The following is a 14,279-nucleotide window of genomic DNA, read 5'->3' as shown; positions in this document are numbered from 1 at the left end:
CTGAAAGCATTCTTCATTTACAGCATTTTTTTTCACACCTGCCTAAAACTTTTGCACAGTAGTGTACATTATTCATCTTTTCACATATTCGTTTTTTAAAAGAGGAACTATTACCAAAAAAGAGGCAGGCAAAGGACAAAGGAATAATCACCTGTATTGCCTGTGGTCTCCATGCAGCTGATTTTTCCACCATTACTGACTTACCACACCTTGTTCTGCACTGTGGCTCTGTGTGGAGGCAGTCATCTTGTTAGAGGCATGACTTTGCATCCATATGTCAGAGCAAGAACAGTAAGCATCACAGTAGTGCTATCATATCTCACTTCAAATCCCCTGAGACTAGCAGTCAGAGGCAGCAGTGTCTTGGATCCCACATTGAGGAGATACAGCTATGAGGCTGAATACACAAGAATGCCTAGGCACCCTTACTTACCAGAAAGTTCACCGCTATTTTTAATCAGGAATTCAAGACGAAGGGAACATTTTTTAGTGTACTGCTTTGCAGTGATGGAAGTAACTGCGTTTAAGTAAACGGCGTTACTTAACGCAGTTACTTTTGAGGGTAACGAGTAATCTAACTGAATACTCCTGCCCTCCCTTTAACGCCGGTGCCGCTACTTCGGCTGCATTACCGCAATTACATCTACCGCCACTAGATGGCAGTAGTGTAATTGTAATTTCTCCTCTCCTCTATGACCGCGGCCAACGCTACCCGCGGTAGTGGAGAGAGAGAGGAGGAGGAGACTTGATGAGGAGAGGCGAGTGGCAGAGCACAGCGCGCCAGGCCCAGGAGGGCAAAGCATGCGACCAGCCGACCACCATTGCCACTTTGCCAGCCACACCACCACCAGCAGCCAGCCAGCCAGCAGCAGCACAGCAGGTACCAAAAAACAAAATACGGTTACTCACAGACTCAGTCACAGTCAGGATTCAGACCCCCACCACCACCAGTGTGCCACACCGCCACCACCACCAGTGTGCCATATCGCCACCACCACCAGTGTGCCATACCGCCGCCACCACCACCACCAGTGTGCCACACCGCCGCAACCACCACCACCAGTGTGCCACACCGCCACCACCACCAGTGTGCCACACCGCCGCCACCACCACCACCACCAGTGTGCCACACCACCACCACCAGTGTGCCACACCGCCGCCACCACAACCACCAGTGTGCCACACTGCCACCACCAGTATGCCACACCGCCACTACCACCACCAGTGGGCCACACCGCCACCACCAGTGTGCCACACCTCCACCACCAGTGGGCCACACCGCCACCACCACCACCACCAGTGTGCCACACCGCCACCACCAGTGGGCCACACCACCACCACCAGTGTACCACACCACTGTGTGAGTTTGAATATGCTTTTACAAATTGATTAGCACTTTTATTTTTTTTTCTCATTTTTCATTATATTCAGAATAGCGCACTACCTTCACATAAATAATTAATCTTATATTCAAAGTTTGAGTACTTGATTTTGGTTGTAGCAGCAATTCACATTTTTTTAGCCACTACGTCTTCCCCCCTAGCATTTTCCCATCAGTCAGCTGTAGCAGTGCACTAGTATATTTTACATTTAATTTTATTTAAGTTATGCCCACTCCATTTATTTTTGCATAGGTGCTCAGATATCTGTCTGCTCAGATGTCTCTACCTACCACCATATGCCTCCCTGACTGCTATAGTGCTGCTCCTATTATAACTGCATCCAGCAACAGTCAGAGAGATGACTGGCAGGCAGAAATAGAACTCAACTTAAGCATATGGCTTAATGCACACTAAAAAGCTAAAAACTGCTTTAGAAACGCTGGACAAAAAAGCTAATGTTTTTGCGTTTTTTGCCGGCGTTTAGCAGTGTTTAGTTTAGTGTGTAAGCTAGGTTTAGTAGCTGTAGCTGCAGCGTTAAGGGAAAGGGCCGCTGGCGTCCTTAACAACCAGTGAATAGCTGGTTTTTGAGGAGAAGGCCGGGAAGCCGGCCTCAGCGTCCTTAACAATGGACGAGTCATCAGCTGTCAGCAGGGTTTCTCGCTGACAGCTGAATGTAAAAAAAAAAAAAAAAATTTGCTGGCAATATAAAAAGAAAAAAACTGTGTGGGAGGCCCATTGTGTCTGATATGGATTTTAAGGGCAATCCAACGCCAATTTTTTTTTTTTTTAAATGACGTGTGGTTCTCCCCCCCCCTCCAGATCCATACCAGACCCTTATTTGAGCACGCAGCCTGGCAGGCCAGGAAAAGAGGGGGAGAACGTGCGAGCACCCCCCCACCCTGAATCATACCAGGCCACCTGCCCTTAACATAGGGGGTGCTTTGGGGCAGGGGCTTTGCCCCCCAAAAGCATCTTGTTTTCATCTTGATGGGGGGAAGGGCCTCCCCGGCCAGGGTTGTGGGGGTCTGCAGGCGGGGGGCTTATCATAATCTGGAAGCCTCCTTCAACAAGGGGGCCCCCCAGATCCTGCTCCCCATGTTAACCACTTAAGCCCCGGAAGATTTTACCCTCTTCCTGACCAGGGGGTATTTTGCGATTCGGCACTGCGTGACTTTAACGGACAATTGCGCGGTTCTGCGACGCTGTATCTAAACGAATTTGGCGTCCTTTTTTCCCACAAACCGAGCTTTCTTTTGGTGGTATTTGATCACCTGTGCGATTTTTTGATCACGCGCTATAAACAAAAAAAGAGCGTAAATTTTGCAAAAATAGCAATATTTTTCACATTTTTTTATGAAATTCCCCCCCAAAAAAATGTAAAAATCAAAATTTTTTAACATTTTCGGCCAATTTGTTTTATGCTACCTATGTTTGGTAAAAAAAATCGCAAAAAGCGTATTTTGATTGGTTTGCGCAAAAGTTATCGCGTTTATTAACAAAGGGAAAGATTTTTGTCATTTTTGTTGTTTTTTTTTTTTAACGCGTAATGGCGGCGATCTGCGATTTTTTTTTGCGGTACTGCCACATTGCGGCGGACAGATCGGACCCTTGACTGACATTTTTGCCACTTTTGGGGTTACCAGTGACATTTCTACAGTAATCAGTGCTATACATATGCACTGTTACTGTAAAAATACACTGGCAAAGAAGGGGTTAACTTTTTTTGAAAGGGAGGGGCTATGTGTGTCCCTAGGGGCGTGCTTTCTACTGTGATTGGCTGTGGCTTCAGATGTATGAAGAGTGATCAACGGTTCTACATAGTAGAACCGTATGATCATCCTTCATACACAGGGGAGAATGACAGGCAGCTTGTTTACACAAGCCGCCTGACTTTCTCCCTCTCCCCCGCCGATCGCAGAGTGACTGGCGGACATCGGGTCCGCCGGTCACACGCGCGGGGGGTCCGTGACCACACGGGAGCGCGCCTCCGGCGGCGCGCGCTCGCTCCCTAGACCCTCACAAGCTAGTGACGTAGCCCTACGTCACTTTGCCTGTGAGGGGCTGACCGCCGACGTAGATAGTCGTGCGGCGGTCGGCAAGTGGTTAATGAGTATGGGGTCACCTGGCGACGTCACCTGGTGGCACTGCCTCCCCTGGTGACATCATAGACCGGTGCATGCTGGGTCCGTGACATCATGAGGGGTGTGCTCCCTTGTCCCCCTCCTTTCCTGACCTGCTGGGCTGCATGCTCGTATAAGGGTCTGGTATAAATCTTTGGGGGGACACCACACCATTTTTTAAAAAAATAATTTAATTTCCGGCAATGGTATTGTATTGCTGTCAATTAAAATGTAATTTCATTAATTTTTTCTTCTTTAGAAATTTGATTTTTGTGACAGCATGTTCTATATATGCTACAGATGGTATGCATGGGAAGGGGAACTCCACGCTGTTTTTTTTTTATACTTTTTAATTGCCAGCATGTTTTTTTAACATTCACCCATCAGCGGGGAACCTGCTGACAGCTGATGAGTCATCTATTTTCAAGGACTCGTGGCCAGCTTCCTGGCCCACTCCTTAGCATCCAGCTGAAAAAATAAGGAAAAAATATGAAAAAAAATGTGGTGTTTACTGCACAATCGAAAAAACACTGCATTCCTTATTTAATGCAAAATCCTAATGAATTTAACACTTGCACAATTGTTTCCGCATGCGTTATTTTACCGCATTTTATTAGCCTTTATTCAACTCCTGTTGGATTGACGCTATAGTCATTAACATAGTGACATGCCAGAAACCACCTCTCAGACGCTTAATTGGTCAGATGGCCTCAGTCACCACTCCTTTGATACTAGAGAATATGGGAATGCCAGGACAGTTTGAGAGCTCTCGATAACGTCAAACCAAGGAACACCTAACAGGACTTGTGAGAGCCACTATACTGTTTTTGCTTATTCGCTGGTTTCTGCTGAAAGCAGGATTTGCAAGTATTCTTTCTTTTCAACTGCTTTTTATTTCTCTATTGTTTTAATGTCTTTATATTTGTAACACCCTTTTTCTGTAAATGTTTTATTTGTACCATTGTGAACTTTTCATTATAAAAACATATTTTGAAAAGTGTTAAAACGTTCTCAATGGCTTTTAATGCAAACTTAAAGAAACCCTGTCTCTTAAAGAGCGCTACTGTATATGCTAAATCTCTGAGCATACCTGTCTGTGGTGACAGTGTGTGTACAGACGTTTATTTTTCATAATTGTTCTTGCTAATATTGTGACGGATCGATAGGCCCAAAAGCTATCTGGTGGCAGTGTGGAGTTTAAAGGGTTAATTGCTTAATTAACTTAACGCAGTGACAATCGCTCTCAGGCTGCTGGCAACTAGATTGTGGGCTCACGAGCTGGAAAATCTTTGCGCAGAGTGCAGCTGAGAGTGGCATTGTTACGTAAGTGACAGCGCGGTGTGTAGCTGGCCAGCTAAAACCTGTCCTAGGTTGCTAATATGACTCACATGTATATACAGCTAGACCTGCTAATAACCTTGATACAGTGCATATGTTTATATGTGAGAGACAAGAAAAGAGTTATTTACTGTAATTTTATGTTTGGATGTCATATAACAGTTGTATATTCTGTTCACAGAAGCAAAAAGAAATATCCCTTTAGGATTCATTATATGAAAAGTAAGGTAAGCTCTATAACACAGCAGAATTGAAACCAGAAAGCATAGAGTTAAACTTTTGTTACTCACCAGGAGTTTGTGGCCAATCACAGCCAATCTCACACTCAGCAAGAGTCTTGGCCAATTACAGCCAGCCTAAAGCCCCGTACACATGTACCGATTGTCGGCCGTAAATATTCGGCTGCCGAACGATCGGCCGATTGTCGGCTTGTTAGTATGATGCTTCCGACAACCGACAGCGACTTTTCGGCCGAACAGAATCGGGTGTGCAGGCTATAAAATATTTGTTGGCCGTCACCAGAACGGCCGATTGTTCGCCAGTCAGTACAGAATTCGGCCGACAAACAGCAGATTAGCAAGACTGGGCATGCTCAGAAAAGAAAAAACACACGGAAAGTTAACCATCACATGACATCACTTCTGCAGGCGGCTGTTGTTGGCCGACAAAATTCGTGTGCAGTCTTTTGCACTTTTTAGCCGACAGGACAGCACTGGACAAAAGACGGCCGATCGTTCGGCCGACATTCGTGTTTGTCTGGGAAAGTTCCCCAGCACACTGCCAGCACTCATTACACCAGAGAGAGGAAGCTTAACACACAGATCCAGTCAGAGTTCAGTTTTATGGAAGCAAGTGGCCAAAAATAGGTCATTAATACAGTTATATATGTTCCTATTGTTAGTAATGTGATTAGGACTGTATACTGAACTAGTTATGTGTTCACTTGTAGTTCCACCAAACAATCAAACAAACCCAACTGCAAACTGCAAAATATCAAACAGCTAACAGTGAACAGATAACAGCAAACAAAATATAGAGCAAGTAAAACTATTGATTAAGCCTCAGCTATACCTCTTAGAGAGATCATAAAGTGTTTAAACAATTTAAAGCGAGAGTACAGATACAAGAGACAAATATATCCACCCTTTTATGTAGAATGACAAGATTGAACAGTTGAACCGCCATTTGTTATACTTTATTCAACACATGTTTGTACATGGACTGTCTGCTGCAAAAGTGTCAGTGTTATAAATGAAGAAAAGTTGAAGTTAATAAAGAAGATATCTTAAAGCGAAGTTTCGGCCTCAAAATCGAAAGGGCCACCTGAAAAAGAAATGGATGCTCCCAATTTTTTTTTTGGTCACTTACCTTGATATTGAAGAAAATATACTCAACTTCCTTCCACTTCCTCCCTCTGTGGCTGCGGCCCGCGCCGTCTCTTCCGGTTTGCGATGACTCCTGGGAGCTGAACGTGATCGCTCCCAGGACTCAATGCGCCTGCACCGGCCCTGCTCGTCACTTCCGGTGCAGGCGTGGCATTCCCTGCTAAACAGCTTCTGGGCATGCCCAGAAGTTTTGCAGGGGTGCCACGCCTGCACCGGAAGTGACGAGCAGGGCCGGTGCAGTGCATTGTGGGACTCCCGACGTCACCGAAGAGGCCGCAGAAGAGGACGCGCTGGCTTCAGCTGCCCACACCTGAGATGGCAGCGCTGGAGAAGAACTTTTCAAGGTAAGTGTTTCTTCTTACAGGTAAGTGTGACCTGGGACAGTTCAGAGGCTATCCATTGTGGAATGTACTAGCCCTGACTGTCCCGGGGGTATTTTCATCTAAATTTGACCCCCAAGGCCGGAACTCCGCTTTAAGCGTTTGGTGTGCTCTTTAAACCTACTGCTTTCATAGAACGGCCCTAGAGGAATTTATAAAGTAACAGACAGTCTGGTTAGACTGAAGTCAGAGAAATCAAATTCTTCTAATGCCACAGTGCATAAGGCACTTCATAGTGCTGCGCCTGCCACACGGGGTGAGATTGGCCAGTCCTTTGTCAGGAGTTGGTGAGAAGGGCAGGGGTCTGACATCTGCTTTCATCACACCCTCCTTTGCCTGTTTGTTTGTATATGTGAACATTAGGGAACAAGGCTGTCTTTATTAAAGCCATATGCCCTGAAGAGAAATAATGATAAATTACTTTTACAGTACAGTGTGTTTGACAGGTTCTCTCAACAAGTGAAACTCCAGTGTTGTTGAAAAAAAAATCCTCTCCTGGTGACCTAAAACCCATTGCAAGGGTTTAAGCTTAATCTTTTTCTGTTCTTAATAAACGAATATGTCTCTTGCCACATTTTTTTTCAAACTGACTGCTAAGTGGAATAATCTGCCTGCAAGCTCAGTTTTGTAATAAGAAAAAGAATAGCATCTACATCCCATTAGCCATGAAAAATTTTAAGAAGTATCTTATCTAAAATAAATGAAACTCCTATTGCAAGGGATTCCAGCTATGGGCAAAAACATCTGGAAATAGAAGCAGCAAGATATGCAAAATATGGGGTGTTTCATGTTCTAATAGTGCACTGAACACCTTGGTTGACATCTTAGGAGTGAAAATAAAACCTATAAATACAAATTGTACCTGGATAGGTTCCATAGAGGTTATTGATGAGGGTAGTGTTAGCCCAGTTAAAGAAATCTTGGTAGCTGCAGATTTCCCCCATTCCATCTGTAAAACTGTCCCCTACGTGCTTATTAAGGTAGTATGAATTTGGATCTCTCTGTCCATATGCCACTAGTAGAAGCATCCACAGGAATCCTAGGTAAGCTGAAAGACAAATGCAATAGAAACACAATACAACATAGTCACATACAATTTCATATTTAACATCCAATCTGTTTATACCTGGCCTCTCCTGGTTCCCCCCTCCCCTCTTATTAACACATCAATGATTTTCCTTTTTTTTTTTTTTTTTATTACAATTTTCTGTTTTCATTATTATTCATCATTACTAGATGAACTTGTATCTTTTTTCAACCTAACTATGTAACTATGTAATTGAGGCTATGCTATCAGAATTGTCTATTAGATTGGAAATTACTGATAACCATCAAAGCAAGATTGTTTTTTTTATTCTTATGTTTAGTTCTGATGATATAAAGCTGGATTTGGGAAAAACCATAGCTGACTGGCTTTGGATAATTGTTTTTATACTGACAGGAATAACATAGTGATTTTGGAGATCTATAGGCCTCATTCACATAGGCGTACTGATCCATAAGCCCCCGTGAGAGGCCATTCTCAGCCCCCCCCCCCCCCGGGGTGCATAGGCGATTAGTGCAGGGCTGTGCAGACAGCCTGTTTAACCCTCCTCTTATGTTAGAATTCCGTTACTATCCATGATGTTTAGGGTCGGTTTTGACCTGTGTTTTAAATCAGCCATAAAATACCCTCTGAATAATTATTTATCATCAAATTTGTTTCTTACCTCTTGGTTACCTTGTTAGGCTTCTTTATCCTTGAAAAGATTGGTTTTAATATTTTTGGTGTGACCCCTTAGACCTTTCTTTTGATAGCATACCTCTCATTTTCAAATTTAAAAAATGGTAAAATAAAGTCAGCAACTCTAAAATGTATTTGTCCTAGATTTCTTCACTTTATTTAGAGAAGCAGACAAGCAGGAAAAGAGATAGGCCCCTCCCTAACTACAGCTCACAGGGTTGAGAGGGGATTGGCTGTCAGTGTTACTAAGCAGAGAGAGTGTTTATGATTTCAGTTTTGGCACTTATTAGTGTCCTAAAATCCTATATTATAACTGGGTCAGAATTGACCCTAACACCATGAACGTCTTAATTTTCACCACAGTATTTTATAATTTAGTGAAAAGGATTATTTTTCTATTACATTGTTTAAATAGAGGTTCCTGACAAAGTAAAAAAATCTTGATGCAATAAACAAATTTATGTGATACTTATAGACATTCAAAACCTGAAAACGGGTCGGTTCTGACCCTAACATAAGAGGAGGGTTAAATCAATGTCAGACAGCCGGATGCATGGACCTGCACAGCGTACACATTGCAACATAAATTGCAACACTGGCAGGTAGAAGAGGACAAAGAAGAATTTTACACGTGTATACAGTATGAATACGCACGTTTACACGCCTATACCCGCATATATGTAAGGAGCATAACTTTTGTTTTTTTACTCAGGATCTTTCTGCCAACAAGATCTTGCATATAAACATCAGTAAATTGTTACGTCCGTGTGCAGAGGCCTAGAAGGAAGAGAATATGGTAGATAACTGCTTCTTGTAAATAGCTGGTGGATTCTTTATGGGCATCAGAATGTCATAGAAATATGTATATATCTGCCAAAAAACTTACTAGCTTTCTTTCATTTTATTTTTCGTACATGCTGTGGATTTTTTAGACATGAAGAAAGTGATCTGATGTGTTCTGTGCTCAGATCTTACCTAGTATTTCTCTTATTAGTGCAAAGACTTTTTGCTCTTTGATATAGTTATCCTTCATCTTTGAGACATCACTAGGAGGGGGAGGCTGGTAAATGTTGCTGTCTCTACGAGATTCTAGTAAAAGGTTTGAATCACCTGTGGATACACAATAAATACAGATACCATTCTGAAAGAAGAAATTATTGATGGGTCTTTGCATTAGGACAGGGTTTTCTATGTAAAAAAAAAATGCCTTATTCTGCTACTTGTTACAATAAGATCCTAAGAGTCTGCGGGGTTGATTTACTAAAACTGGAGAGTGCAAAATCTGGTGCAGCTGTGCATGGCAGCCAATCAGATTCTAACGTCAGCTTGTTGAATTAAGCTTTGACAAAAAAAAAAAAAGAAAACTGGAAACTGATTGGCTACCATGCAAAGCTGCATCAGATTTTGCACTCTTCAGTTTAGTAAATAAACCCCTGGGCTCCTGAATTAAGGTGGGGCTCTCAGTGCAATGTATGTTCCTGGAGATATAAAAAAACAATCCACAAAAAACTGACAGGCTGTGTGAGCTAAACAAACTTTTGGAACTGTTGGGCATCAGGATAAAACATTGTGTATGATGTGCCCCTGGGATGTGATATTTGTTATGTTATTATTGTGTCGAATAAACATGGGTAAGAAAACAATGGACATTTCGGGTTCATTCAGTGTTTCGATCCTCAAAGTGTTCTTAAATTGTGTGCTTGGACTGTCGAGGTCAGTTCTTACTGGTAAATTGTGGTAACGCACTCTAAAGCGCAATTGTAATGCATGTTAGCGCAGTGCCTTGCACTACGGTTCATTTTATATAGCCCTCCAATGTAGTAACAGAACATACCACAGCACATGTGTTTTACAATGCACCATACCCCAATGATGTGAATGATTTTGGCATTAAAAAAATTTTGTCTTGCACCATTTTATGTGTGATGTGGCCATGAAAAGTAAATGAACTTCTTAATGCAGCACTTGTTGATAACACACTTTTAACACAGTTAGGACAATGGACCATTGGGAACTAGCCCTTACGCTGAGATCCTTGCCTATTACCCTTCCTATTTGACACTACTATTTCATACAGGATAATAGCACTGCTGCTATAATCCCACTACTAACTTCGTCTTATAGAACAGTTTTTAGCAGATGTGACCGGCTACTTATGATTCATGACCACTAACAAATAACTGCATAATACAAAAGCTCTTTTGCCATTTCACCATGGGCCCCAGCAACTCATGTAGCAAGTCAAATAACATATTTGTTACAAGGGCAGCACTTAGGCCGGCCATGCACCGAGTGTTCACAGAGTGAATTTCTTGCAGGATAGAAATTTGCTCGATTCCCCCATCAACAAAGATAGTGTTGATGTGGGAATCCCTCTTGTCAAGCCATTGAGCCATTGTCTTCTCCCAGCGCGGAGGGGGGAAGGGGGAAGACATTGATCTCTGGCAGGAGAAGACAGTGATTATTGCTAGCAGCTAAAGCAGCCGCTAGTGATAATCAAAAAGGTAAAAGCATGCTCGATGTACCCAAGTTGATCGATTGATTCACTTGGTACATTCAGCCTGTCCATACACGGATCAAATCCGTTCTAGTTATGGAAGACATGGAAGGACATACTGGCATTACACCCCTTGCTCAGGGGATCCAAAGAATAGATAAAACACATACATTAATCATACCAGGCTCTATCAGGGCAAGGCATCGATGCCTGGTGTAATGTGACATGAATATTGTGAGTAAGTCAGTCAGTGGCAGTGGGATATGGTAAAGAATGAAAAGAGAGGAGCTGCAATTTGGTAGACCTTCCTGGAAAGTACCAAGCAATTTTAAAGCAGCGATGATCAATGTACAGGTGCCATCCTGCTAATATGCAGAAGCTTTGCAAGAATGTAAACACACATGTGGAGGACTCAAGTTTTATGTCTGCACAAGGGCCCCCTACAGCCTGAACGCACCACTGATATGCATGTAACCAATTTTCTGTTGCAGACAAGAATAATATCAAACATGAAGTTGAGGCCCTTTTTCAATTTTGATGGAACCGTCCAGCACCCAGCTTGGGTGCTTCCGTCAAGATATAGCTTCCTGCAGTCTGGACATAGGAACCAGATATTATGGCTAAGCACCCAAGACTAGTTGACAAATAGCTTAGATGCGAACTGGAACACTGTTTTTGAAAACTCACACAGAATATATAGTACACTAGATCGGGTGAGTCTCATTGTATTATCGTATGCAAAGAAACTGTATACAGGAATATAATTAACATAATGAAAGAACAGCAAACATAAACCATAAACAGTAAGCTAATTAAAAAATTAGCCTTGATTAGTCAGGGGGAAACCAGACCATCTGGCAACAAAGTACATTATCATAAGTATACACACAGAGACGAGCAGACAGATAGAAACAATATGTGACTTCATTAAATCAATTAACAATGGCAAAGACATGCTTAGCAGAATCAGGTTATTTTGAGCTGATGATATTAATATCTGTTATAATCTAACGTAGTCATTGCTGGTTATGGGCATAGAGACCCTAAATATGGATCCCGGGTCTAGATTTCCAGAGTCTGTGTGTTTTCGGGGAGTCAATCCCTAATCCAAAGCAAGACCACTCCAAGGGTCCTCCAGGCACACCCCTACCAAAGAGTAGTGTTCCCTTAAAAGCCAGGGCCCATAGTCAGTAGGCAAGAGGCCATCCTGCAGTCCCCTCCAAAAGCCCCTGTCCTGGCTGGGTCTGTCACAGTGATCATTACTAATTGGTTAGTTGGCTAACTAACATATTGGTTGAACAGACCCAGTGAAAATATAAAACTTGTAAAAGTAAACAAAGCATTTGAAGTATAAGTGCAGGTTCACACTACCACGACTTGCCAGGTGACTTGGTCGCCTGACAAGTAGCGCTCACAGCTGTGCAATGTAACTGTTCTAATCAGAGCGACTCAAGCCGCTCCAACTTAGAAAAAGGTTCTTGCACTACTTTTGGGCGAAGTCGGAGCCACTTGCATTGACTTCTATTATGAACGGGCGACTTCAAAGTCGCCCAAAGTCGGGGCGACTTTGAGTCGTGGCAGTGTGAACCGACTCTAAAAAATATTACTTGTAACGTTTTTCAAAATATATCCATTGTTTGAATTTCCAACTCTAAAAACAGCTATGTATAATTGGCTATGAGAAAAGTATGGACTCTGAAGATGGACTCCAGCATCTTTCAAAGTTTATCCTTGAGCTTCCTTAGTAGTCATACTAAAAGATAATCTCAGAGGAAACTGTAATCTTCTGAATTGCATATAAAATCGGCTGGAATTAAAGGTATCCTTGGAAATAGTACATTATCCTCATGGTAATCTCCACCATTATGGATGCATGCACAGAAAAAGTGCGAAACTCTTATTTTTCTTTTCTCCCCAACAAAAGAACAAACAGCACCTAGCTACCTACCATGGCCGATACCTCTACTTCATCTTTTCCTCTAGTTTTTAAATTCTTAGTCTTAAACTCTGCCTTTGCACTATATTAATACTATATTGCTTGAAGTAGTATTATTATTACACCTTGCTGCCTTTGGTCACATAGATTTTTTGAGATACCTGGTGTAGAAAAGTTTCCATTGAGAGCAGTTTCTTCTTCATCTTCTGGTTCCACTTTCTTAAGAACAAGAGCGAAAAATGCAGCAAATCCCAGAACCTAAAACATAAATGTAAGCTGGTAAAATTCAGACCAGATCCAAAGTATCTGCCGCATGGCTTTAACAAAAAGAAAAAAAGAAAAAACAAAACAACTGCCACTCTCTTAAAGCCTTTGTAAAATTGCACATTATTTACTAATATAAGTTTATACCTTTCCAAAAAGTCCATATTATGTATTTGTTAGCAATGAAGCTCTAACCACAAGGAAACCAAGCTGGTTTCAGAAGCTGGAAGTAAATGTGTTACTTCTTATAATGTGCAGTAAGCACTACATTGACATCTTATGTTGACGTGTCCACCAAACGCTCATGCCAATGTGCATATATATGGTTGCGTGGACTAATCACACAAAACATGCATGGCTATGCTTGCTTCTGTTAAAGTGCTCGTACTTAGGTAACAGCTATGGTTATGAGAAAACAGTAAGGCTGGCCATACAAGGCCACAGGTTGCAAGAAAGAAATTCACTTGATTACCCCATCAACACAGACAACACAGACAGTGTTGATAGGGGAATCCCCCTGCTGAGCCATTGTCTTCTCCCAGCAGGGGGAGGGGGCGGAGCAGTGTAAGCCGCCCCCACCAGGAGAAGACAGTGATTATCACTAGCGACTAGCGTATCCAGCAGGCTGGTCGTACCCAAGTTGATTGATCAATCAACTTGGTACATTCAACCTGCCCATTAATGGTTTCAATCTTAGTCGGTTTCTGCTGAACCAGCTGAGATTCGAACCATGTGTGGCAAACCTAACTGGTTCTTAGATTGTAAATGCAAACTGATCATCTGATAAAATGGTCTTTGCCAAACACTGCTTTATCTGCATGATTCGTGATCCTCAGACATTACCTTCCTGCTTGTGCCATCCCCTTTTAAAGTGTATGTCCTGGCATTACTCAAAAGTCCCTCTTTCCCTCTAGGTCATGTCTCAATATTATTTTGTTCTTTAACTTTGTTGCTTTAGTGAGACACAGCACTGTTCCTGTGGCCCCCAGAACAGCATCTCCCAGGAGTCCAATCCCTACACACAGTGGGGAAGATTTACTAAAACTGGTGCACTCAGAATCTGGTGCAGCTGTGCATGGTAGCCAATCAGCTTCTAACCATAGCTTGTTCAATAAACTTTTGTCATTAAAACTTGGAAGCTTCACCACATTTTGCACCAAGCAGTTCTAGTAACTAACCACCAGTGTGTATGCAGACTCTTAGGAGTCAAGACAACAGCTATTTTTTTCTGACAAACTATATCAATGTATGCAT

General features: G+C 42.5%; 1 protein-coding gene across 1 annotated transcript in view; it reads right to left on the bottom strand.

Moving 5' to 3' along the window:
- The window catches only part of LOC309566016 (polycystin-1-like protein 2), a gene marked incomplete at its 5' end in the record, with an annotated part of 162,574 nt that overhangs the window by 33,167 nt on the left and 115,128 nt on the right, over nt 1-14,279 (bottom strand). The window contains 3 exons of the mRNA XM_082271035.1: nt 7,468-7,653; nt 9,304-9,438; nt 12,923-13,019. Coding sequence (XP_082127161.1) covers nt 7,468-7,653; nt 9,304-9,438; nt 12,923-13,019 — 418 coding nt within the window. The remainder of the gene's footprint in view (nt 1-7,467; nt 7,654-9,303; nt 9,439-12,922; nt 13,020-14,279) is intronic.

Source organism: Pelophylax lessonae (assembly GCF_965119305.1).
Source record: "Pelophylax lessonae genome assembly, chromosome: 10".
NCBI classification, from domain to species: Eukaryota; Metazoa; Chordata; class Amphibia; order Anura; family Ranidae; genus Pelophylax; species Pelophylax lessonae.
Note: the sequence above shows the minus strand (reverse complement) of the source record. Positions and strands in the feature narration are given on the sequence as shown.